Here is a 26930-nt window from a genome sequence, read left to right as displayed (position 1 = left end):
ATCTGGTCCTAGGCATATCTGTGTCTTTCTGAAATGCCCTGTGTACACAGGTGTTCTTGAATGCCCTAATTTTCTAAAGAATCTCTCTCCCTGGTTCTTTCCTCCTAGGCCTTAGGCAGTCTCAAGCATCTGCAGGTTGTTCTTTGTTTTTGAGCAATGTCTGCCACTTTCTGGCCTGGTGAGCTCCATGTTAGGTAAAGCAGGGATGAAAATCCCTGCAATATGCGTATCTGACAAGATAGACAAATTAGAACACACCTATGTGATAATTTGTGACTGACTCTTTATTCCCTCTAGAACTAGGGAGAGAGTGGGGCAGGTGTAATTAAGAATGTCACAAAGCTTTCCTACTATTTTTAAGTTGCCTGTTTCTTGATTTGACTTTCTCGTGGTGGTTGGTAAACCTTCACTTGTTCCAGGGTTTCTGATTCTTTTGTGATGTTTTTGTTGGAGGGTAGGAGTTTGGAGCTGACTTCCCCCCCATTTTGTTGTTGAGAAAAAGTGTTTAAAAGTCAGGAATTCACACACACTGAAAATGCATTTTGTTCCTCCAGTAAATTCTTAACTGTTGATACATCCTTTTAGTTTCTCCTTTGAGCTGTGTCAGTCACTGGCATGGACTTCACATGATTTCTTGTGTCTGCTTCAAGATCTTTCTCATCCCATGACTACCTCTGTGGGTCCTGATGGCCTGCAGCACAGGTTGACTTTGACAAGCCCACTTTTTAAGAAACTGCTTGGCTTGTCCTGGAAAGTGTATCTATAGATATCTAGGATGTCTGTCCCACTGCCCAACCTGGCTGGAGCCTGAACGCTTGATTCCATGGTGGTTCCTTGACTTCCCCTTTTCTTAGAAATTCTTTGTTACGTTTATGGAGTGGCAAGTTGTGGAAGTTCAGTAGATTACTGCTTTTTTGAAAAAAAGCTTCATGCATTTTATGGACTTAATCATTCCCTGTTACTAAAAGACCGCTTCAGAGGCTTACATAGGGGGCTTCTGTTCTAGGTCTCATTTTTTCTTACAGGAATTAGCCAGTGCTCACTGGGCTCTCTCTGGGTACCAGGTGCTCAGTCTAGTTCTGGGACAAGGCCTCAGATGCTAAGACCTGGCCTCTGGTCCTGGAGCCCGTCCCATGGCCACTCGGGCTGCAGGTTTTCCATTCCTGTGTTGATTTCCCCAGTGATTCCATCATGTTCTGGTTGTCGGTGCCCATCTTGCTTTTCAGTTTAAGTATAGCTTCTGGATACTTTTTGCAGTTTCTTAATTTAGAATTGTTTTTATTCTGCGACTTATCACTCAGATTTTTTATTTCAGGTCATTAACATAGATTTTGAGGAGAGAGGAAAGAGGGGAGATTTAAAACATTTTTATTGAGTTACAATTTACACACAATAAAATGCACAAGTTTCAAATGCTCATTTTAATAGGTTTTGATAATTTGACAGTAGTATACAACCTTGTTATCACCATCCAAAACAAGATACGGAACATTTCTGTCCTCTCAAAAAATGCATTTAGTAAGAGGGAAGTTTTGCCAATTTTTCTTTTTGAGTTCTTTTCGTTTCTAGCATTCTTTATATATTTTGGATGGGAGTCTTGTCAGATACGCATATTGCAAATATATTTTTTTCCTGATTTGTGACTTCTTCAATAAATTGTGTCTTTTGACTCACATATTTAAAAAAAAAAATTTTTTTTAACGTTTATTTATTTTTGAGACAGAGAGAGAGTATGAACAGGGGAGGGGCAGAGAGAGAGGGAGACACAGAATCTGAAATGGGCTCCAGGCTCTGAGCTGTCAGCACAGAGCCCAACACGGGGCTCGAACTCACAGACTGTGAGATCATGACCTGAGCCGAAGTCGGACGCTTAACCGACTGAGCCACCCAGGAGCCCCTTGACTCACATATTTTTAAACATGTGATGAAGTCCCATTTATCAGTGTTTTTTATTTATGATTAGAACTTTTTGTGTCCTTTCCAAACAATCTTTGCCTATGACAATGTTGCAAACAAAGATAGCCCGATATCATTGGCTAGCTTTGTAGTTCTGGGTTTTATGTTAAGACGTATGATCTATTTTGAATTAATTTTTGTATATAGTTTATAGAGTGAAATAGTCTACTTTCATGTTCCCCCTCCCCCCATATAGACAGTTAAGTGTTCCATCACCATTTGTTAAAAAGACTTTCTTTCCACAGGGAATTGGTTTGATACCTGGTCTAAAATCAGTTGTGTGGGTCCATTTCTTCACAATGTATCCATTACCATTTTGTCTACCTTGATGCCTGTGCCATACTGTCTTGATTACTGTAGCTTTATAGTTATCAGCTTGGGGCAGTTTCAGGATCCTGGGGACACTTGACAATGTTGGAAACCGTTTTGTTTGTCACAGGTGTGGGTTGTAGGGGAGTGAGTGCTACTGGCATCTAGTGGGTGGAGGCCAGAGATGATGCTAAACATCTTCTGCACACAAGACAACACCCCACAACAAGGAATTACCCAGCCCAAAATACAGATGGCGCTTAGGTTCAGAAATCCTGCTTTGTAAGAAAGTCTTGAAGTCAACTAGTATAAGTTTTCCAATTAAAAAAACAAAAACAAAACTGTTTATTCTGTTTCCTTTGTATTACCATATGAATTTTAGAATCTGCCTATCAGTTTCTGTAAGAGAATGCCTACGATTTTGGTAGTAATTGCTTGAAAATCTAGATCTGTTCAGTATGATACCTTAGTAAACTTCAAGATAATTAAATAGTATAGACAATTAAAATTGAATGCAATTAGAGACTTAGTTTCTCATTTGTGCTAGCTGTTTTTCAAGTGCTTAATAGCTTTAGTGGCTACCATGTCAAATAGCACAACCAGAGAACATTTCCATAATTATAGAAAATTCTTTTGGCCAGCACTGGTATAGATCATTTAGGAATTTATTTATTCTTATCAATGAGTGTATAAGCTTTTTTGTAGGTACTCTGTCAGATTATGAAAGTTCCATTGTATTCCTAGTTTACTGCTTGTTTTGAATTATGATTGAGTATTGAATTGTCAGATGTGTTTTGTCTGTTGAGGAAGAAAAGCCTATATGGTTTTTCTCCTCTATTTAGTAATTTTGTTGGTTTTTTCACATATTAGATCAGCCTTGACTTCTTGGGATAAACCCCACTTAGAATGCATCAGTGTTTGATTTCATAATATCTTGGGGATTTTTGCATCTGTGTTCGTGAGGGATTTTGTTTGGTCTGCATTCTTCTTTTACGATGTCCTAATCTTGTTGTGGTATTAGGGGAATGTTGGCCTCATACAGTATGTTGGGAACTATTCTAGGAGAGGAGACATATTAGTAACTGAACTCTTAATCTGCACACATTACAGATACCACCTCCTTAAATCCTTGAAACCATGGTAGGAGGTAGTAACATCCCAACTTTGCAGGTGATGAACCTCAGGCTCAGAAAGGTAAAGTCATTTCCCAAGGGCACATAGCTATAACTGGTGAATCTGATTCCAGGCTATCGGGAGTCTCTAACAGCAGCTCTTGAATGATACCTCTCACTACTGGTTCCATGGGGACAAGTCAGGCTGTACCCCAGGTGGGTACCATAAACCTCAGTTAATGAGGCAGAGTCTAGCTGCCTGCAATAGACTGTGCTCCCGGCAAGAGAGCCTGAGGGTCCACTCTTGGACCCTCTTTGGCCACTGCCCGGTGGGTTCTCCTGTCTTTCCTGGAGTGTAAGGATTTCCCTTTACATTCCCTGGTGAGGAGACTTTGGTGCCTCCATAGAAATCAGCTCTGAATGGTTGCTGAGGGCACATTCCCGTTGGGGGTAGAGCTGGGAATTGCCCAGAAGCTCAGCATGGATAATCTCTCTCATTCTAGGATGTTTGGATATTAATTCATCTGTGAAAGGGGCTCGTTTTGTCCGATTCTGTGATGCATTCAATATTCCACTCATCACTTTTGTTGATGTTCCTGGCTTTCTGCCTGGTAAGTCATTGATAAGAGGGGGGCGAGGAGAGGTAGTTTTGCCCAGTAAGGCACCCACTTAATTTGGAGGTTTTGTAAAATTCTCTAAGGATTTGTGACTTCTCCATATTCTAGGTGTCTGGAAGATGGGGCTGTGGGGGGTGAGTGGCTCTCTCCTGGCCCTCTGGGGAGCAGGGGAAGACCTCATAGCTGAGAGTGACAGGCATACCTTGTAAGGACTTCTGTATCTTGTAACTCTTCCTCATGACATAGGCACAGCACAGGAATACGGGGGCATCATCCGGCATGGAGCCAAGCTTCTCTACGCATTTGCTGAAGCAACTGTGCCCAAAGTCACAGTCATCACCAGGAAGGTGAGAAGAGCTGGTATCAGAGGCTGTGAGCCCACACACTTCTAGCAGCATGGCCATGGTTGGAGGTCTGGCCAAGAGTTTCAGGGGGGCTGGGAAGAGGAGTACACCTTGCTGACCCTTAAAAAGATCTTTGGAGCTCAGGCAACATTTATAGCCCTGTGGACACACCCTGCAGATATGTTGGTGGTCACGTCTGGGAAATGAGAGCATCAGTGGGAAAGAGCCAGGAATGACAGTGAACATTAGCTGTGAAAGGCCTCTGGACTGTGCCTGTGTTTTCTCTTTGCTGGCTTCCCAGCCTCAGAGACACTGGGCCTTCAGTAGCTCAGGAGGGCTTTTCCTTTTGTCCTCATTTCACTTGGCTTCCTAGAGTCTTTCAGGGATATGATCTGATTCAGGCTCTAACATTCAGCATTTGGGTTTGTTCTAGGCCTATGGTGGTGCCTATGATGTCATGAGCTCCAAGCACCTTTGTGGTGACACCAACTATGCCTGGCCTACAGCGGAGATTGCAGTCATGGGAGCAAAGGTGAGGACCTCTAGCTTTCCCTTTTCTTGGATCCAGGTACTGGTCGTTTCCCAGCAGGAGCTTGTAGTTACGAAATGTGGAGAGAGGCCCGGACCCCTTGGATGGGCCAGGATTCCAGGGAGTTGGGACCTAGACCTTGCCGAGTCCCCACCTTGACCCCTGGGTCAGCTCTGGCTCCTGTCCTGCACTGTCACTTTAGGCACATGCTGGTGTCTTCATGCTCGGGGGGTGGGGGTGGGGGTGGGGGTGGGGAGGGGGGATGCTGAGTGGGTTTTGAGATTATCAGTAAAGCAGAAAGGGTTGAGTCAACTGAACTAGCCTTTGGGAGGATTGGACATTCCCTGTGATCCCATTCCCGTCTCCTCTCCCAGGGAGGGCCCCGGAGCCACTGAATTGTGTACTGAGGATAAGGAAGAAGGAAAACAGCATTTTACTTCACCTGATTCGGGGGACCATGGATCTAACTATGGAAAATGGGCAAAACATCTTGGCCTGAAAGAAGGATAGATGCAATTGGATGGAATAGGATGGAATTTGGGGAGACAAGTGACTGGCTTTGCCTGGGCTGCCTGTTGTTGGGGCCACACTGAACATTGGATCACAGCCCGTGGGATTGTGCTGGTTGACTCCAGCAGTGCTCACCTCTGTGCCCTGGTGCCTGGAGCCGGCATTTCTCGCGAGGGCACTGTGGCCTCAAAGTTCACAGCCACACACTGTGATAGTGGTTTGAGGGAGGTCGCCTGGGTTGGGACTGCCAGTTAAGTTCATTAACTTCTCCTATGACAGGGGGCCGTGGAGATCATCTTCAAAGGGCATGAGAATGTGGAAGCAGCTCAGGCAGAGTATATTGAGAAGTTTGCCAACCCCTTTCCTGCCGCAGTGAGAGGTAGGGACTGTGGTGGGGAGGGTGGTGTTGGGCATTTGTTGGGTCACTTGCTCATCCTTTTGCTCCAGAAAGTCTCACATCACTGCCCTTTGCCCTCACTGTGGAATTTGGAGACTGGTGAGGGTTGGGGGTTGTCTCTGGACATTGTATACACTGCTTTGGTCACCAAGGACTGAAACAATATTGCTGAAATGGCTAGTGGTGTTCAGTTACCTAATATTGTGTAAAAGTCTGCTCCTAAACAGAGTGGCTGACACAGCCAACTTTTTTTTTTTTTTTTTTTTTTTTTTGGCTCATGTTTCTGAGGGTCGGCAGTCATTCACAGATAGTCAGTTGGTAATTCGGGGCCGGATAGTCCAAGATGGCTTCACTTACATGGTTGGTAATGGCAGTAGGCATTTTCTGCACAGGTTGCTTATTTATTTTTATTTTTATTTTTATTTTATTTTGAGACAGAGGGTACAAGTGAGCAAGGGACAGAGACAGAGAAGCGGGGCTCACCTGAGGTGGGGCTCAAACTCTCAAACTATGAGGTCATGACCTGAGCCAAAGTGAGATGCTTAACTGACTGAGCCACCCAGGCGCCCCATGGTTTCTCTTTCTGAACCTGGCCACTCCATGCTTGCTGGTGTCCTGAGCACCTTGAGACCTAGATTTGGAAATTGCATAGTGTCATTTTTGCCACATTCTGTTGGCCAAAGCAAATCACAAGGACAAGTAAAATTGAACCCAGTTCTTGGTATGAGGGGTGATGAAATCACATTACAAAGGGACTTGTGTTACAGGGGTAGGAGGAAGGTGTACTGATTGTTGAAAATACAGACATATTTTCTTAATTTTATTTCCTGTTGACTTCATCTTGGCAGCAAGGGGGTCAGATTGCATTTTTTTGCCAAGTAGTCCTAGGCCAGAAGTTGAGGCCCTGCCAGAGGAACGGGGATGCTCCTGAGATGTGGGGGAGGGTTCACAGGGCCCGTGCCCTCTCATATCAAGTTGGGTCCTGCTCACACCCCAGAGATGGTGCCCAGGCTGAGCACAGATTGGGGGGTGGCCTTATTTGGGGATGCAGATGATCTACTTCCTTTTCTATGCTTCACCAGGATTTGTGGATGATATCATCCAGCCTTCCTCCACACGAGCCCGAATCTGCTCTGACCTGGATGTCTTAGCCAGCAAGAAGGTACAGCGCCCTTGGAGGAAACATGCAAATATTCCATTGTAAACCAATCAAAGGAAAATAAACCAAGAGCCAATTACCGCCTGGCCATTTGCACCCATCTCTGCCTTTTGCAATCATGAAACCTGGAAATCTAAATATCAGTAATAACTTGAAATGGCTGTTTATTAAATCCTAGGAAGATTTCATTTGTGCCTTACTGTAAAATTAATTGCTTTATTAAAAATTTGTTTAACTGGTATTTTTTGAGCACAAATTTCATTTTTTACGGTATAAATCTGAAAAATCTAGAAAACAGTGTATTGTCACTTAGAGCTGACCCTTATTTGACACCTCTGTGTATTTTCCTTTTCCCCCAAGATGTTTTTCTCTGTAGGTGAGATAATAAACTTTTAGGGCAACATACTTACCTGGTTAGCCTTCATTCCGCAACCCCCCCCCCCTTTTTTTAAATGCTTATTTGAGAAAGAGAGAGAGAGAGAGAGAGAGAGAAAGAGAAAGAGAAAGAGAAAGAGTACAGGCAGGGGGAGGGGCAGAGAGAGAATCCCAAGCAGGCTCCTTGCTCTCAGTGCAGAGCCTGACGTGGGGCTCAATCCCATGAACCGTGGGATCATGACCACAGCTGAAATCAAGAGTTGGATCCTTAACCGACTGAGCCACCCAGGCGCCTCTATTTCCTTATTTTTTATTTTATTTTATTTTTATTTTATTTTTTTAATGTTTGCTTATTTTTGAGAGAGAGAGAGAGAGGGAGTGAGTGAGTGTGAGCAGGGGAGGGGCAGAGAGAGAGAGAGAGAGAGGGAGACACAGAATCCCAAAGCAGGGTCCAGGCTCTGAGCTGTCAGCAAGGGGCCCGATGTGGGGCTCAAACTCACGGTCCGCGAGATCATGACCTGAGCCAAAGTTGGACACATAACTGACTGAGCCACCCAGGCAGCCCATAAATAATATTTAATAACATACCCTCAATTCCTCTAGGAATCGTTGAGGATGTTTGTAGTTGTATCTGGCAGAATAGATGCTCAGTCATATGGGATATAGTATTCTATATTAAATGCTTTCCAGAAATGTGTTGTCACATTTTAGAAAACTTAGTTTGGAAAATTTCAGACCTGTAGAAATGTTGCAGGAGTGGTATTTGTATATCTTTCACTGAGGGTATCCACTTAATTTTCTACATTTACTATATGTATAATAGCATATGCTATTATGTATGGTATATAGAATGTAGTATATAGAATACTATGTATTCTCTTCCATAAATACATAATTATTATTTTTATTGACCCATTTAAGTAAGTTGTAGAACCATGACCCTTTGTCCCCCACCCTGCCAAATGTATTTATTTCCTAGGAAACAAGGCTCATTGCCTTACAGTCTTTCATTACATTGACAATTTGGAAGAATGGTTGCCAGTTATTTTGTAGAATGTCCCTCAATTTGGGTTTGTCTGATTGTTTCCAGATGTTCAGACCAGGTAAGAATGTTCTTTCTATGTATCACATAAGAAGCACATGATGCTAGTTTTTTCCATTATTGATGAAATTGACTCATCACTTGGTTAAGGTGGTGGCTGCAAAGGTTACCATTTTTTCTTTGTAATTAATAACTGATCTGGGGGCATTCTTTAAGCCCGTCAACAAATTTTCATCCTGTACTTTTAGTACCTATTGATGGTTCTTGCCTCTCAATCAGCCATACTGTAGAATCTGTTGATTCTAAAATGTTGCATTTGTTAGTTTGTTACTGTGCCAGAAGAGGTTTCTTTTCTGTTTTTAAGTATTTGTTAGACTCATGGATTTTTTTTTTTTTTTAAACATTTTTTCCTGAAATAGTTTTTTTTCTTACCATGCTATCACCCTGTCAAATTGTCAAACACTAAGTACTTTTGCAGGTGTCCTTACTGGTGTTTCTCTGTGGCCTACCCTTCAAGTTAGAAATCTTGTTCCAAGTTAATACACTAATTTCAGGTCTGGATTTTGTTGCATTCTTCTGCTCTAGCACTTCCAGTGCATAGGACCTTTCACTCTGGTCATTAGCCCACAGCCCTGTCATCTCCCCCTTGGGACATCCTTTTGCTAAATAGCTCCAGTTTGCTCATGCTCAAGGACCTTAGTCCCTCTCAACCTGTGAGCTAGAACTGATTTTGCTTATTGCAGGTTTTTTTTTTTTAAAGCATCTGAGTGTGCATTTTTTTTCTCTGTATATTTTTATCTTTCTAAGTAGATGGTGAGTTTCAAGGGGGCAGAGACTGGACACAAGTTCTTTATGTTCCTCTTTGGCACCAGCAGAAAGGTTATAAACTGTGGGAAAGGAGTTGGCCGATTCTTGGGCTTTTAGAGGTCTCCTAAGAAGCCATGCAGGTTGGTTAGCATGTGGCTCAATTGCTTAAAATTGATTAGCAAATCCAATTTCTGGGGTCAGCTAACCTAGGATTTGGACTGCTTGGAGGATGACTGTGCTATCATCTATATGAAAATAATACATACAAGTTTGTGGGGTTTTTTTTGTTTTTCCTTTTTGAGGAAGGGGTCCAAGATGTGTTTTACTAGGTTGTGAAATCTGGATGCTGAGAAGGGCTTGTTCCTGGGCCTAAGAGATAGAGGAACCAGCCTAATAAAACACTTGGGCAAGAGACTTCTGGGAAGCCTTGGAATGGAGATGGTTAATAACCAATAAACAAAGCTGGTGGCCAAGGAAACAAAAAGCTGCAAGACCTTGCAAGTAGACCAGCCTCTGTGGATGACAGAATGCCATGAGAATGGTGGCAGAGTTATTTTCAGTGGCTGTTGTTTAGGAATGCCTTTCCCAGGTGGTATTCGGTCTTTAAGGGGAAAAAGAAAACTGTGGGCTTTAACCAGAGGACTTGGGTTTACTGAGCAGAGCAGTGGCAAGTGTCTCTCTTTAGACTGAGAGCAGGTAATATGGTGAGAATGGAGATGGAGTTTAAGAGGTATGGCGGGTCCTGTTGCACCTGCCCCAGCTCCTCTTGCCTTAAGTAAACCAGTTTATCCTGAGCCACAAAGCTAGGGTGGTGAAGCTGCGATTTGAACCCAGGCAGATTTGTCTCAACTCCACATGTCTCTATAACCAGTCAGAACACTGCTTTCCAACTGATGGAGTAGGTGGGATGAACTCCTAAGAGGGGAGTGAGAAAGGTGGTGGCTCGCTCCACTGGAATTGTCTTACCCTGAAGAGCTATTAAATTTAGAAAGCTTTCCTACCTCGTGCATGATGGCCTGTCAGTCCTTACTTGATTTGCTCGAATAGGGAGTAAATTCACAATGCAGCCTTCCAGTTGCTTGTGTTTGCAGAAAGTTCTCCTAGCTTCTCTTCTGATCATGTTTTGTCTCCTTACTGAGTCCTCTGCCTGTGGGTTCACTGATGCTTTTGGCTGTTTTGGGGTGTTTTAGATATGGTCTACCTAGGGAAGACCTTGAAGGACACTCATCCATAGATTAACACTTGAGAGCAAGCAAGTGCGGGGAGAGAGTCAGGGAGAGTGGGAGAGAATCTTAAGCAGGGCTTAAGCAGGGCTCCATGCCTAGTGTGGAGCCCAAAGTGGGTCTGGATCCCACAACTCTTGGGATCACCTGAGCCGGCATGAAGAGTCGGACGTTCAACGGAGTCACCCAGGCGCCCGAGTTAACACTTCTGATATAGTTGAAGCAACCTAGACTTAACCTGTTTGACAGATAGGAATATTTTATGTCTTTCTTGTTCTAAAGGATTTCTAGACAGCTGTGGCTAGAAACTACTGGTTCTCATGCTGTTGCACCTCTGTGGGTGTGGGATCTCCACCACAGGACCTATGGCCACTTTAATGGGCAGAGCCTCAGTTTGGGGCTCCTATGGAGTCTAGCCAGAACATTTGGGTAGATGTAGCAGTCTTAGTAGGGAAGTTCTGACCATGTCCACACTCTCCTAGGTGGTGAGTAAAAAACCTCCTTTACATGTCCTTGGGAGCAGAAAGCCGTCCTTCAAAAAGTGATGTGTAATAAAGACCCCAATAGAGCAAGGCACTTAGGAGGGCAGGGCTGGAACCTTACTGGAGCTTGGTCTGCTATGAAAAACCTAAGGGGGAAGCACTAAGCCTTTATTTTCCATGAAGACACCGTTCGTTTGATGGATTCTTTTCTGGAAGCAGGGCCAAAAGAGTGAGTTAAGTCACATCTGGGAGGTTTCCAAGTTTGTCCCAAGGTAGAGCTGCACTGAGTAAAGCCCTGGTCTAGTCTCATAAGCTTGTAAAGATGAGAGCTGCCGGAGACCCATCCTTATCTTCCTCCTGTGCCCAGAGAGCTCACCTGCTGATTTGGCCCTTATATCCCTGCTTTTCCTGCAGACATTTTAGGCCATCTAACAAACACAGCCCGAAGAACATGGCCAGGCCCATGAAGTGTAGGGCATGACTTTTTTTTTTTTTAGTTTATTTTTGAGAGATCAAGAGAATGGCAACTGGGGGAGGGGCAGAGAGAGAGAGGGAGAGGATTCTAAGCAGGCTCCATACTATTAGTGCAGAGCCTGACACAGGGGCTCAGTCTCACAAATGGGGAGATCAGGACCTGACCTGAAATTAAGAGTCCAATGCTTAACTAAGTCACCCAGGTGCCCCAGGGCATGACCTTTGTAAGAGTGATGTCTGGCACCAGTATCAAGAAACTCTCACATGGCCCTATAGAATCCAAGTAATCTTTAAAAGGCCACTGTTTGTTAGGGGGAACCATGCATAAGCCTCGGTGCTGGATATGTGGCCAGGGCAGGATCCAGGCTACAAACTCTGAATGCCTCCTTCAGAATTCAGCCTGCAAGAGACCTCCTCTTGAATCATAGACAACTCGGCCTACCCACTTTCTCCAGGGAAATCCAATTAATGAAAGATAATGAACTAGTCCTAAATTTCTTTGCTTTAAAAACAAAACAAAACTGATACAGTTAAATGATTAGCATGAGCAAACTCTCAAGAGCATTGGGACATAAAATCATCTTTGAAGCTTTACATAGTAAGAACAATAGGATGACAAGCCTGATTTTGAATAGTTTATTAAAGGAAAGGTGAAGCATCAGTTTCAAATTGTACAAAAGGAAAAAAACCTCATATTGCAAATGTACAATTTACAGAATTACTAGCAAAACCAATCAAGGAGACACTGAAAATACAAAAATTCGATTGACTTCAAACTGAACTGCAAACCCATTTGAGTAGATATTAAGCCTTTTTTTTTTTTTTTTTTTTTTTTTTTGTTGCATGTAGTCTACAATTCTAAGTCAGCATCTGATTTCCACATGAAACTGTCAAGCAAAGGATCAATCTGTGCATGTGCCAAGGCACCTCCCAGCTTTCTCCCTGGCCAGAACCACAGGCAGGGGTGATGCTGGTGGACGGTCCAGTTATTCCTGCCCCTTCATGTCCAGTGAGGTCCACATTTCTGGAAGAAAGTGAGACCCCAACCCCTCAAACTGGAGCCCAGGAATTACTAAATTAGCAGATAAAATATTTTTGGTGACCAGGTTTTTTTCAGAACTGTACAAATATTGAGAAAAATCTGTTTTGTGTTTACTAAAAGAATGAATAGAATAATCCATTTCCTTTCCCAACAAAAGATAATCAATTATTGGGTGCACAGATTAGTTAAAAAAAAAAAAAAAATCTTTTCATTTTTGGTAAGAAGGGAAAGCCTCATGATTCCATTGCAGCTACTTTAAAAACCAGCCCAGAAACAGCTGTGGATGGATTGGTTTGGAATTGAGGCTTACTTTTAAAAATCAGAAAGAAACTAAGTGGGCTTTTTAAAACAATAGCAGCAAGTCATAAAAGTCTAAGCAGAATGTAACTCTAAACCATTGAAGGCTGTCCTGAAGATTCATAATTTCTTTCCCCAAAATAATTAATATGCACATTTAACACTGAAATGTAGCTGTATTTCAAGGTAAGCTTAGGAACTTCACCCTCTAAGCACAGACTTCTATGCAGCACATACTTCTATAATTGGTAAACTTAATTCACAAAATTAGCGCATAAGGTATTAAGTGCATGGGAAGTAGACACAGTTATGTTACACTTAAAATTACTTTTGAATGGCAAAGAAGTTCTTCATGATTATCTTTTTAAGAAAACGGAAATTTATGTAACTTGAATTTGGCAGGGCATGAAATAAGTAGTAAAAACAGCAAACTGATAACTTGAGAACCATTTTTGTTTTTCTGAGAATACTTTATTTGCTGGTAGAAGTTGCTAAAAATGCACAGAACAAATACCAATAGAAAATGTACTGTATTTGAATCTCCCTATTCTATATAAAATGAATGGTGCACAGCATCTGTTGGAAAATGGCTGCGTGGACATTTCTTATTTTATGCCCCCTTATAAATAAAAATAAACCTTTTTATTCAAGAGTATATAAAATCTGGGAATCCATATCCACAGAGGGTGTGTGGTTTTTGGCAGAGATGCACTGTCAGAATTTCATCTTAGCTTGTCGATATTCTGCTCCTCCGCATTTCTGTATTCCACAAGGTCAACCAAATCCAGTGAGCTCCAAAACACTCTTCGGCAATTAGGATGAGCTGCTTACTCATAGGTTTAATAAAAATGGTTAGCTTTTAAAACATAAAAAGGCAAAATGTTAAAACGGTTTTTAAATTGTACAACAGGAAAATAAAGTTAAAAATATTTTTTTTTTACTCAATGCTGAGTTTCATAAAACAGGTGTATAACAGTGTTTATCTTGACAGTTGTTTTAAAAATTTAAAATTTTTTCCTCCCTCCAGAAAAACACACACATCTGTATTGGGATAAGTCCATTATTAGGACACAAATGATTTTTCAGGTCAGTCTTTCTGAGGTGACATTCACCAACATTCCCTTGGGTAATTTACATGCTCCTCTTCTGTCACTGCAAAAAGGGATTGACCTCAATCATTTGATTAAAAAACAAATCAGATCACATCAAAAGTGTTTTTTCCCCCATACAAGCTATCACAGTATATAGGCCTCTAGCTCTAAATAATAGAGTTCCAGATTTGTAAATTTTCTTCAGACTTCAGAACATAGGCATTCCAAATCCCTAGAAAAATGAAAAACACAATTAATTTCATGCATACGCAAGACCTAGAAACCATAAATAAAACTAATAATTTAACATTTACTGAATCGTCTTCTATGATAGCTGCAGAATCAAAGAAATCTGGCCTCAGCTCAGCTCTCTCTCGCCGATTTCTTGATGGGGGCTAGAAAAAGAAGCCAAAATGTTTTCCTGAGATATAGTAAGACAATGAACTGTGATAATAAGCAGCTAATATTTCTGATGGTATCACAGAATAGAGCTACTAAAGATATAATTTTGAAATGAAAAGAGTGTGGCTTTTACATGGAGCCCACCTTAAAAAAACAGAATTTCAAATTACAATGAATAAGCTGAACATGTAAATGCATGTAATTTGGGGGCCTACAAACATACAACATGCCTTTGAATCGTAGAATGATTATAAAAATTGATCCCTAAATTCCCCAAAGCAGGTAGATGGAAAGCTACTGATGGGAGGGGAGAAACTGGAGGCATATGATCTCCTTTACATTTCTTGGAAAAATTTTTCATTATGGAACATTCAAAACCTGTAAAGAATGTTACAGGCTAAATTATGTCGCCCCCTGCCCCTGGCAAATTCATATATTGAAGAGGTACCCCCAGTACCTCAGAATGTGACTGTTACTTGGACAGAGGACCTATAGAGAGGCTATTAAGGTAAAATGAGGTCATATGGGTGGATTCTAATTTTTAAAAAAATTTATGGGCACCTGGGTGGTTCACTCAGTTAGCATCTGATTTTGGTTCAGGTCCTGAGTTCACAGTTCGTGGATTCGAGCCCCGCTTTGGGCTCTCTGCTGACCACTCAGAGTCTGGAGCCTGCTTCGGATTCTGTGTCTCTCTCTGCCCCCCCCCTGCTCACACTCTGTCCTCTCTTTCTCAAAAATGAATAAAATAAAAATTTTTTAACTTTTAAGTTTATTTTACTTATTTTGAGAGAGATCATGGGTAGGGAGTCAGAGAGAGGGAGAGAGAATCCTACTCAGGCTCTGCATTGTCAGCACGGAGCCCGATGTGGGGGCTCAAACACACAAACTGTGACATCATGACCTGAGCTGAAATCAAAAGTTGGTTGCTCAACCAACTGAACCCCCCAGGCGCCCCAATTCTAATCTGATTCACATCCTTATAAGGAGACAGAGGAAAGATCACATGAAGATAAAGGGAGAAGATGAGCATTTGCAAATCAAGGAAAGAAGCCTGAGAATGAAATAAATCTTGCTGACACCATGATCTCAGACTTCTAGCCTTCAGAGCTGTGAGAAAATTTCTATTGTTTAAGCCACCTAGTCAATGGCATTTGTTATAGCAGCCCTAAATACATAAAGTGGTATGATAAACTACCATGTACTCATCACCTAGCTTCATCAACTGTCAAATCTTTGACCAATCTGTTTCATTGAGTCTCCTCACGGTTTTTTTTCTTTTCTATGTCATTTCATCTATAACTACCTTCAATATGAATCTCTGATGGAAATTAAAAAAAAAAAAAAAAACATAACCACCATGCATTACTATTCCTGACAAAGTCAATAATTTCTTTTTTTTTTTTTTTTTTTTTTAAATTTTTTTTCAACATTTATTTATTTTTGGGACAGAGAGAGACAGAGCATGAACGGGGGAGGGGCAGAGAGAGAGGGAGACACAGAACCGGAAACAGGCTCCAGGCTCTGAGCCATCAGCCCAGAGCCCGACGCGGGGCTCGAACTCACGGACCGCGAGATCGTGACCTGGCTGAAGTCGGACGCTTAACCGACTGCGCCACCCAGGCGCCCCAAAGTCAATAATTTCTTAATATCACCTACACCTAGTTCATATTCAGGTTTCCTTGCTTCAAAGATGTTTTTTCCACACTGAACAAATATGGTCCATATTCTGTGTTTGGTTGCTGTGCTGGAACACACTCTATATATCATCAGACTCCAAGTTAGTTTAAGAGACCAGATGTACACTATACTGAAAGGCAGATCTAGTGAGAGCCCCTTCTCAAGAAGGTAAGGAACCAGTTTCCATTACTGCCAGAAATTTACAATCTGACTGCTTAGAAAGTAAGCTTGAGAAACACAGCTCATCCAAATGCCCTAATAAGTGTGACATTGGTCCTGCCTGCTGCTATTCTATGTTACCACCTCCACACCTCTCTCCTCGGGCTTCTGCAAACAAGAGCATCATCTTACACTGATGCCTTCACATATTTTAAAAGAAGAAAATGTACTGAGTTTCTTTACCAGATCAATAACCATGGTGTCTTCAAATTCTTCATTCATATCTTCTAACTGGCTCCGGGATGACATCATCACATCTTCAAAGATGGGCTCAGCATCTTCCTCCATTAGGCCCCGACTGATAAGGAAAAACCATCGTCAGAAGACTGTTCAGACTCATCGAATGTGGAGTCCTGGCTCTTATATTAGGTCTTATAATCAATGAAAAGCACATCTTCCAGTTAAAATCCATGGGCTGCACAAACTATGATCCTGAACTATTAAGATAATTAAGGATCATTCGTTTCATTCAAGATTTCATCTCAACTCATCAAAAGGAAGTATAATTTAAATGCAATAACAACAAAAGAAGTTAACATTTATTTAGCTATGTGTCAATTCCCACAAAACTATGTGATTGGTATTATTATCCCATGTTTACAAATGGAGAATCTGAGGCACAGAAGTTTCAGACTTTGCCCAATGCCACACAGCTGGCAAGTGGCAGCACTAGGATTTAAATGCTGAAAGCTTCAGAAGCCCACACCCTCCATTCCTATTCTACACTGCACAGGAGATCCTGAATTATGATCTTAACTCCTTTTCTCAGACCAAATGTCAAAGGAAACCAGTCATTCCACAAAATGACCAGCATCACATAGTCATTATGTTTTTGCAATACTTGATGTAACACTTACACGGCATGCCTTACTCCAGTTCTCACTTTCATGTAGTTCATTCCTGTTCTGTCCTTCCGATTTAAGTCTTCTAATTTCGGCTGGCCTAACCAAGAGATCTGCATCTGAGGACTAAGGGAATAGGAATACATTATTCATTTATGGCAGAAGATGAATTTCGCTCATCAGTCCCATGCTAAGAAAGCCACCGTTGGCTTGCCTAATCCCCGAGTATGGGGAGTTAGCTGGATTTACTGGAGTCAAGGTTGAGACAGACCGTTACTGAAGGATCTACCTTTGCAGAAATGGCAGCCAGTTGCTCAGAGATGCCTAAGTCTCTAAGAGAAGCTGGCTGTGGCCAGTTGTTAGCTGTAAAGGAAACCAAAGTATGTCACCCCAAAATACTGCTTCTGAGATAAAAGTTATTTTGAGCTGAAGGCAATTAAGAAGTGGTAAACACAGAAAAAGCTCCTTTTCTGCTTAAAGGCAGAATTCTTGTTTTATGGGAGACAGACTCTTATCAACTCAGAGATGGTACCAGAGCAATCTGCAAACAAACCTTCCTACTAGTTAAACTAACCCTTACCTTCCTAGTTGAGGAAAATGTAGACTACAAAGTCTCAGTTAAACTATTCCTAGTACAAAACCCTTTGTCTTGTCAATTCTTCAGCCCTTCATTCTCTGCTGAAAGCTCCCCTGGACATGTAAAACACTCAATAAAATGTGTATCCTTTTCTGTTGATCTGTCCATTTAATTTTCAGACCCAGTTAGGGATCCTAAGAGGATTGGATAAAACCTTTCCCTCCCCTACAGGTGCTTAATTTATCAGCTTTGTTTCCCAAATCTCTGCCAAACAAGAGACTGCTTCTGAGACCTCTGTATCCAGCTACTGCCCTGGAACAAGTGTTCCTGCTTGGACAGCCAGTCCCCTAAGGGACAGAAAGGATGCTGGCCTTGTGGGAAGAGCTCTTCAGAGTTGAACAAGGAAAGGTATTAACACATTTTTTTCTCAGTCCTTCTGAAAAAATTTGGAGTCAGGTACATGCTGGGTCAAATTTTCACCTGTCCTCTATACTTACTGGTACATGGACACTTGCATAAACATGCCTCCTGGGAATTTTACAGGATGTAAACCTTAATGATTTTTAGTAGATAACATCTGTCACATGAGCAGCTGTCTTTATATCATATAGTGTTACCACCTTGATTAAACCTATAAACAAACCTACAGCAGGGAAAGGAAAGTAGACCACAGAGGGGAGGAATTGACAAGTGGTAAAGTCAGGGAAGTAAGACAGGCTGCTCAAATAAGGAAGAATCCACCCTCTAAGAAGCAGGGTGAGAATGCTGGTCATAAGGCAAACTACCCTCTAAGAATGCTGTTACGCAGTGGCTGTCTGACAATGATTATCCTTTTAGCTTTGAAGAAAGGCAGATCCTCTGAGCAAAGAGGCTTTCTGAAAACCCAGGATCTGAAAAATTCTAACATTTCCTCTTTCCATTTCCAACCTGCTAAATTTGTTGATTTTAACTGAGAATTCTCTTTTCCATCAGAGTAAATCACAGCATTTTACCCCAATGAGTAGAAACACAAGAAACTAGAAGAATTACATAGTTGGATAGAAAACAACAAAGAAAGTTCTTTTACAGCAAAAGTTGTACCATTATCTTGCCTTTTTCAAAATTTTTGGGGCCATGGTACTAGAAAACATACTAATTACTACTAGCATGGAAAAAGGTAAGACTTTGATTCTCTCTTAGAGAAAAGGCAACTGTTCTCAGAATTTATCAAATATCTTGACAAATACCTTAATCCCTAACAGTTTAAGTTTAAAATATAAACTTAACCAAGACAAAATGCTATTAATGAATGATAAAAGGAATAGTCTATTTGTTTGTTCAGACTAGTACAACCTTAGCAGAGACTCTTATAGGCTTTCTTTCCAAGGAAGTAACTTGCATGTCTTCTTTGCAAGTCCCTGAGAAAAAACAGACTTGCCCAATGATAATCTGTAAACTCCAACTGAAATCAGCACTTAGTGATGCACCATGCTTTAAAGGTCTTTGGGCTTTGAGTAACTGATATCCACAACTGTTGGCAGACTTATGTATCTTCTAATACAAATTATTTAGCCTCTGCTTGTGGTTTTTCCTCATGAGCTGACCAATAACATGCTTTAAGAAGGTTTTTCTTTTTTTAACAATTAAAGGTTTTATACCAAGAAAATAAATTTTTACTACTTACTTGTGTAAAAAGTCAGGTTCAGAACCATGTTCAGACTCAGGTTCCTGAATCTGTTCTCCCACGGGCCTACTATTCTCCCGCAGTACAGTGGAAGTGAGCTGTGGTGCTGGCAGGGGCCCAGGAGTCTGAATCATGGTGTCAGTCCTGTTTAGCCATGTGTTATCCAGACTTTCATCTGTAAAATTCCAGTTAGAGTCACAACATATCATTAGTGGAATGAACTCTGGTAGAAGTTCTAGAACAGACTAGAAGAGCGTGGCTTCTGGGTTAAACTGTCTAGTTTGAATTCCAGTTATACCACTCACCTGTGTAACTTTCTGTAAGTTACTAAACTTCCAAAACTCCGTTTTCTTATATATTCTTACATTATCCTCTCTTCTGAATCCCTCCATCTATAAGGATTAATTCAACCACAGGAAGGGAAGAATGGGGCCAACCAGAGATCCCTCTAACCTTGCTTTACTCAAGCAATAAAGGGGCTATTTGCTGGGTCTTAGAGGGGCCCCAGGGAGCAGCACTTAAAGTCTGGTGGGCCTTTACTGACAAATCAGCAAATCCCACTGCACAACTGGGATATTGGAGAAATAACTTTTTTCCAGGCAATTCAATATGGGGATGGGTTAAGAGGCTCACTGTTTTCATGCTTCTAAGTTCTACCTCTTTAGGGAAGCCCTCCTCATTCATCCTACCCAGCCCCCACTTCCCATTCTCCTTTAACTTCTAGAGGAAATAGAATCATTCCTACTTACTAAGGATTTAATTATACACTGGCCTGTGTTGGCAGGTCATCTGTCAACTGTATAGGTTATCTCTTTAATTAAAATTAAATTTTGTCAAGGGACCAGGAAGTGTTTCTTCCTTTTTCTGAAGATCATTCATGAAGATCTGAACAGATTAAAGCATTATTTGCATATGTAAACTATAGCCTGATATAATGTTACATAATTATAAAGTTTCTACTACAAACATTCTAAGTTATTTTCCTAACATGGGAAGACTTAAAAGTATTATTGCTATGCTTTCCCTTCTGAAGAATTAAAAAAAAATTTCAATCACAAAGTACACAGTATGAATCTTACTGTTTTTCTTCCTCCATTAAGTCTCAGAGATGTGTGCATGTTAGGTTCTGTATTTGCTATCAAGCATCCCACCTCTCAGTGTTTCAACAATTGTCAGACATGTATATGTTCTGGATCAGCTTCTCAGTTCCTGAAAATACTTACCTATTGTCTTGTTAATGTCATTCCAGTGATCTGAAACTCACTATTGAATCTTTTCTTTAATCAGCAAAAAGAGGTTTCATCTTCTTTTATTCATACCACTTTTGTTTCAACATTTAATTCCTAACTTTTATCTTCTGCTGCACTTAAAATTTTGTAAAAATGGTACCATTTAGGTTCTTAACCTGGTAAACCCATGTTTCAGCTCTACTACACACCATATTTTACAGAAAATCTTTCCTGATTCATTAAGAGTTCGATCACTCCCTGTATGTACCCAGAAAATCTTTTTGGCCCATCAGAGCACTTCCCTTGCTGAATTAAAATTGCCTGCTTCTGTCTTCCCATCTGTACTATAAGCATTTTTTAAAGTAAGTTTCATGCCTAGCACAGAGCCCAAAATGGGGCTTGAACTCATGACCCTGAGATCAACAGTTAGATGTTTGACTGAGGTGCCCATGCACCCCTGAGCATTTTTATTAATACTTAATCTCCAGCATTTTGCAGGTCTTTGAAAGGTGCTTGGTAAAGACTTGATGAATGAATGACTAACTTCAGGAAGAATTCACTCTTCTTGAGGAGATCCTGCTAACCCCTAAGGGTTCCTCAATGAAAACACTTCTTACAAGGCTTTCTCATCTTTATTCCAAACAGATGAAACTGCTGCCGAAGGATTCTGGGCACATGACCTACGTTAGTCGTTTGGTAAATTTCAAACTGACATACAGCAAGTTTTCTTTTTTTCAGTCATTATTTAGAGAGAAGTTTAGGATTCTACACTACAGAGAGGGTTTAGTATTTTCATTCTCTGAACCAAAAGATTTTAAATCCCAAAGACAAAACTTGACACAAAATCTTTAACATTAATTCTGTAAATATTTTTTTCTTTTTTAATTTATACCCAAGTTAGTTAGCATATAGTGCAATAATGATTTCAGGAGTAGAATCCAGTGATTCATCCCCTATGTATAACACCCAGTGCTCATCACAACAAGTGTCCTCCTTAATGCCCATCACCCATTTAGCCGATCCCCCACCCACCACCCCTCCAGCAACCCTTAGTTTGTTCCCTGTATTTAAGACTCTCTTATGTTTCCCCCCTCCCTGTTTTTGTATTATTTTTGCTTCCCTTTCCCTATGTTCATCTGTTTATATCTTAAATTCCACATGTGAGTGAAGTCATATATTTGTCTTCCTCTAATTTTGCTTAGCATAATACCCTCTTGTTCTATCCATGTTGTTGCAAATGGCAAGATTTCATTCTTTTTGATTGCCAAGTAATAGTCCATTGTGTGTGTGTGTATGTGTGTGTATGTATATATATATATATATATATATATATATATATATATATATATATATATACACACACACATACCACATCATCTTTATCCATTCATCAGTCGATGGACATTTGGACTCTTTCTGTACTTGGTCTATTGTCGACAGCGCTGCTATAAACATTGGGGTGCATATGCCCCTTTGAAATAGCACACCTATATCCTTTGTATAAATATTTAGTAGTGTAATTGCTGGACTGTAGGGTAGTTCTGTTTTTTTTAATGTTTATTTATTTTTGATAGACAGAGTGTGGGCAGGGGCAGAAGCAGAGAGAGAAGGGGGCAGAGAGAGAGAGGGAGACACAGAATCCGAAGCAGGCTCCAGGCTCTGAGCTGTCAGCACAGAGCCCAACACGGGGCTTGAACTCACGAACCATGAGATCATGACCGGAGTCAAAGTCAAATGCTTAAGTGACTGAGCCACCAGGTGCTCTGAGTTTTCTTAGTTTAAGAGTAATGCTCTAATAAAGCAATTTTTAGTCTTTTTGAATATATGAATAATTACGCATTTTCACATTTTCATGACAATTCAACTCCTTGTTTCCCACAGTCCATGAGGGTTATAAAACCAGAGTCAGCTATCATTATTTTAATGCACAAGAATAAATTATATTCCTGGGGTAGAAATCGTAAGTTGTTTTGGTCATGTTCAATTTGCTGCACAGGTCTACCCTTAGCTTATCAGAATCTCTTCTATATTAGGATGAATTTTGATAATTAATGTTATGACTACACCTTATTTTAAATTTTAATGTATTAGAGGGTCTATGATATGGAGATCAATTTTATAAACCTTTGTAACTGTTTTCTCTTTTTCTCTGTACCTATCTTTCTCTGTGTTTCATGCTCTTCTAACTTCTTTCTCCTTGACCCTTTTCTGTTCCACTTTGTTCTAACCTTTGAGTATGTGTCAAATATACAAGGAAATAATATGCTTAACAGTATTACCTTGCTTCAACAGATCTGTCACTTTATTTGCCTTTGCAATAGTAAGCAAGCTACTTGTCTCATAGGTTAAAGGTAGACTTACCTTCTACTCGTTTTTTGTGAAGTGGGGGTCGTCCTTTCTTATTCCTTACTGAGGAGGTTTTGCTGCTGCTACTTCCACTGTTAACAGACATCCTATCATCTTCACCTCCAGTGACTAATGAATTTCTATAGGAGATAAGTGGAAGCCACACATCTTCTCTCCTTTCCATCATCTGCTCCGTAAGGAATTTTTCTAGGTATGAATGACTAGAAACACAACAAAGGAAACAGTGATTTTCATAGAAGCACTTCATGTATCACTTATTTAATTTTTTCATAGACTGAGGCTGTCTCTCTGAAAGTTCTGAAGAATCCCTAAGGGTACATATTACATTGTTAACAGTGGTTACCTCTGGAAAAGAGGGATGAGAATGTAAGGTTTTGCTGCACATATTCCTGGAATGCTTTTATTGTTCCAATTTTAGTACATGTGCTGAAGTGAGCACTGGAATGCTTTTAAATAGGTGAATGTATTACTAAGGCTGTGTGTGTGTGTGTGTGTGTGTGTGTAGTCCTTCCTAGGCCAATGTTCAAAAAAAAAAAAAAAAAAAAAATCAGAAGTTTAGCTCAATAGGCTATTGAATTTTTTTTAAAACTGTTTAAACCAGGGCAGGATTTCTATAATGGTGGAGAGAGGAACTAGGCATTTCCTCTTCCCAGCAAAACAATTTTTTAACTGGTGAAAATGATAAAAGACAATCATTTAAAGTCTTTAGAAACTGTCCTAAGGGCACATAGCAAATGGAGAAACATTTATTCAAGAAAATTCCTAAATCTCAGTAAAAACAGAGTTTGTTGCATTTGCATCATAACCTGTTCCCCTCCTTTGTCCCCTCTTCTCCACCACTGTCCTGTGCTATGAAGGCATTACTCCAGGAGCTCTACTCTGGGTAGACATGGATAAGAAGACAGGGTTTCCCTCTTTCTTTTACTTCTCATCCGGAGCTGCCCTGGAAGAAACACTATTCTGGACAGCAGCTGGGAGGAAGGAGGCTTCCTTCCTCCCCATCCTCTACTTGTCAAGTAGTGACTCTCTCTTAGGCACAGCAGGCAGAGACCACCTGGAGGGACAAGCTGACAATGAGGGGTTACCCCTGGTCCCCTGCTCACAGAATAGAGGTGTTATTCTGGGAGAAGAGGGATGCTGTCCCACCCCCAGCTCCTGTTCAATGGCATAAAAGTTCTGCCCAGCAGCCAAAGAGAGTAGATAAGCCAGAAATTTAACAGAGAAAACGAGAGAAAAGCTAGCCAAGAAGAGCCCTCCTGGAATCACAGACAATCTTGGAAGTTGGGAAGGCTCTGCACATATGCTTAAGCTGCACCTACTCATGGGCAAAAAGAACAGGGAATGAGGGCAATGTTGAAATCATTCCCCAGGCCCCACACTGACCTATCAACACAGGGAAGAAGCCTCATTGGCACCAGGGGCTTAAGCACAACTGCTAACCAAATACTAGTTGAACAATAAGCTGCTCTGACCCAAGAGCAACTCTTAGAAAGCCAGACTTAAAGATAAAATCATAGTAGACTATTTTCCAGTTCTGCATATAAGGAGTTTCAAAGTTGTCACTGCATCCTAACAAGTAAAAAGCTCAACAGACTAAAAAATCAGCAACTTCCTGGATCCATAAGAGAGGAAAATAGCTGTCCCCAAGATTGGGAGATATATGTGAATACAGGAGGCAACAGCTTATTGGAACAAACTCACTAGTGGAAACTAACTTGAGAACCAGTGCTGGAGTAGGAAAACCTGAGCAGTAATTCACAAACTGGGGGTGCCTGGGTGGCTCAGTCCGTTAAGCATCTAACTTCGGCTCAGGTCATGATATCACTGCTCTGAGTTTGAGCGCCCCATCAGGCTCTGTGCTTGATAGCTCGGGGCCTGGAGCCTGCTTCAGATTCTGTGTCTCCCTCTCTCTCTGCCCCTCCCCCATTCATGTTCTGTCTCTTCTTCAAAAATAAACAAACATTAAAAAATTTTAATTCACAAATTGTTGGAGGTTCACTGTGGACAAGTCTGAGAGTTCAAAATTCCAGGAGGACCCAGTCCAGGGTCCAGTCCAGGGGGACCTCCCCATAATATGAGATTTACCTCCAGAAGTTCAACCAGGTTTCCACAGTAAACATTAGAGCTAACTCCTCTGTGCTTCCAGCAAGGGGAGAGGAAAAGGATATCATTTTGAAATCTGCCAGAGTATATTGTTTTTAACAAAGCCTCTCCTCAGGGGAAACTGGTAAAGCAGAGCACAACTTACTGGGATATTAGTGGATGTTAACCAATCTGGGGGAAGGGAAATACCAACTCCAGCCCACTCCACCCATTATGTCCCAACTATGGGTTAAGAAAAAAGTGAGAAATACTTGAGGAGTTCACAGTCCAGAGGCACAGGCTCACTAAGACACAAACCTATAATCTGAGATTATAGATTGCTTCCCCTCCTCCCATACCTTATTACCATATTACTAAAGGTATATTTATAGCAGTTCCTTCTACCCAGTACATCACGTCTGCTAATCAAGAAAAAATTATAAGGCATACCAAAAGGCAAAATTATGATTCAAAGGACAGAGCAAACATCAGAATGAGACATGGTAGAAATATGAGAATTATCAGACTGGCAATTTAAAACAACTATGATCAATATGCTAAGGGCTCTAATGGGAAAAGTAGACAGCATGCAAGAACAGATGAGCAACAAAAGCAGACAGATGGAAATCCTAAGAACCAAAAGAAATGCTAGAGATAAAATGCTAGAGATAAAAAGAAACAAAGAATGCCTCTGATCAGTTTATCAGTAGACTGGACACAGCTGAGGGAAAAGCCTCTGCTCTAGGGGACACAACAACATAATCTTTGAAAACTGAAAGCAAAGAGAATGATGATGGAGGAAAATAGAATATCCAACTATAGTACAACTACAAAAGGTGTTAACATATTGAAAATGTCAAGGGGAAGCAAGAAAGGAACAACAGCAACAATAATTGAAAACAGAAATGGCAGGGATGCCTGGGTGGCTCAGTCTGTTAAGTCATCCAGCTTCGGCTCAGGTCATGATCTCATAGTTTATGAGTTCGAGCCCTGCGTTGGGCTCCTTACTGACAGCTCAGAACCTGGAGTCTGCTTTGGATTCTATGTCTCCTTCTCTCTCTGCCTCTCCCCCGTTCATGCTCTCTCCTTCAAAAATAAACATTAGACAAAAATTAAAAAAACAAACAAACCCCGAAATGGCAGAGAATTTTCCCAAATTAATGTCAGATACCAAGCCACAGATCCAGGAAACTCAGAGAATACCAAGCAGGATAAAATGACAGAAGAACTATATCTAAGAATACTGTTTTCAAACTATAGAAAATCCAAGGCAAAGGAAAAATCCTGAAAGAAGCCAGAGGAAAAAAAATGCTTCATACACAGGGGAATAATGATATGAATTATACCTAACTTCTCAGAAACCATGCAAGCAAGAAAAGAGTGGAGTAAAGTGTTAAGAGAAAAACCCCACCAAACTAAAATTCTGTGCCCTACAAAACTCTCCTTCAAAGTAAAGGAAAAATTAAGACTTTCTCAGGCAAATAAAAATTGAGAGAATTTGTTGCCAGTAGACCTGCTTTCCAAAATTTGTTAAAATAAATGCGTTAGAGTGAAGGAAAGTAATATAGGTCACAGACATGAATCTATATAAAGTAAGGAAGAACAATGAAGAAGGAATAAGTGAAGGTAAAATAAAAACTTAAAATTTTAAAAAATATTTATTTATTTTTGTGAGACAGAGAGAGAGAGAGGGAGCGAGCATGCAGGGAGGGACAGAGAGAGAGAGGGAGACACAGAATCTGAAAAAAGGCTCCAGGCTTTGAGCTGTCAGCACATAGCCCAGCGCGGGGGTTAAATTCATGACCCATGAGATTGTGACCTGAGCCGAAGTCTGAGGCTTAACTGAGCCATCCAGGCACCCCTAAAATAAAAACTTTTATTTTTCTTAACTGATCTAACAAAGGAAATTTTTGTTCAAAATAACACCAACAATGTATTTGATTATGTATGCTTATGTATATATCACGTATATGCATAGATATATATGATTACATATGCTTATATATTAAATGAAAAGAATGACAGCAATGATACAAGGGAGAGGAATTAGGATTATTTTGTTATAAGGTACTCATACTACTCATGAAGTGATAGAGTACTATTTAA

General features: G+C 40.8%; 2 protein-coding genes across 6 annotated transcripts in view; one reads left to right on the top strand and one right to left on the bottom strand.

Moving 5' to 3' along the window:
* The window catches only part of PCCB (propionyl-CoA carboxylase subunit beta), a 95661-nt gene extending 88487 nt beyond the window's left edge, over positions 1-7174 (top strand). For all 3 annotated transcript variants that reach the window (XM_045503560.1, XM_045503562.1, XM_045503561.1), the window contains 5 exons: positions 3881-3988; positions 4241-4341; positions 4772-4870; positions 5657-5756; positions 6857-7174. In XM_045503560.1, the coding sequence (XP_045359516.1) occupies positions 3881-3988; positions 4241-4341; positions 4772-4870; positions 5657-5756; positions 6857-6978 (530 nt within the window). In that variant the 3' untranslated portion in view covers positions 6979-7174. The remainder of the gene's footprint in view (positions 1-3880; positions 3989-4240; positions 4342-4771; positions 4871-5656; positions 5757-6856) is intronic.
* Positions 7175-11958: 4784 nt separating this feature from the next.
* STAG1 (stromal antigen 1) overlaps positions 11959-26930 on the bottom strand; it is a 401516-nt gene continuing 386544 nt past the window's right edge. For all 3 annotated transcript variants that reach the window (XM_045503549.1, XM_045503550.1, XM_045503551.1), the window contains 6 exons: positions 22737-22942; positions 19147-19321; positions 16922-17032; positions 16248-16362; positions 14081-14161; positions 11959-13998 (listed from right to left, as the gene is read on the bottom strand). In XM_045503549.1, coding sequence (XP_045359505.1) covers positions 13975-13998; positions 14081-14161; positions 16248-16362; positions 16922-17032; positions 19147-19321; positions 22737-22942 — 712 coding nt within the window. In that variant the 3' untranslated portion in view covers positions 11959-13974. The remainder of the gene's footprint in view (positions 13999-14080; positions 14162-16247; positions 16363-16921; positions 17033-19146; positions 19322-22736; positions 22943-26930) is intronic.

This window comes from Leopardus geoffroyi, chromosome C2 (assembly GCF_018350155.1).
Source record: "Leopardus geoffroyi isolate Oge1 chromosome C2, O.geoffroyi_Oge1_pat1.0, whole genome shotgun sequence".
Taxonomy (NCBI): Eukaryota; Metazoa; Chordata; class Mammalia; order Carnivora; family Felidae; genus Leopardus; species Leopardus geoffroyi.
Note: the sequence above shows the minus strand (reverse complement) of the source record. Positions and strands in the feature narration are given on the sequence as shown.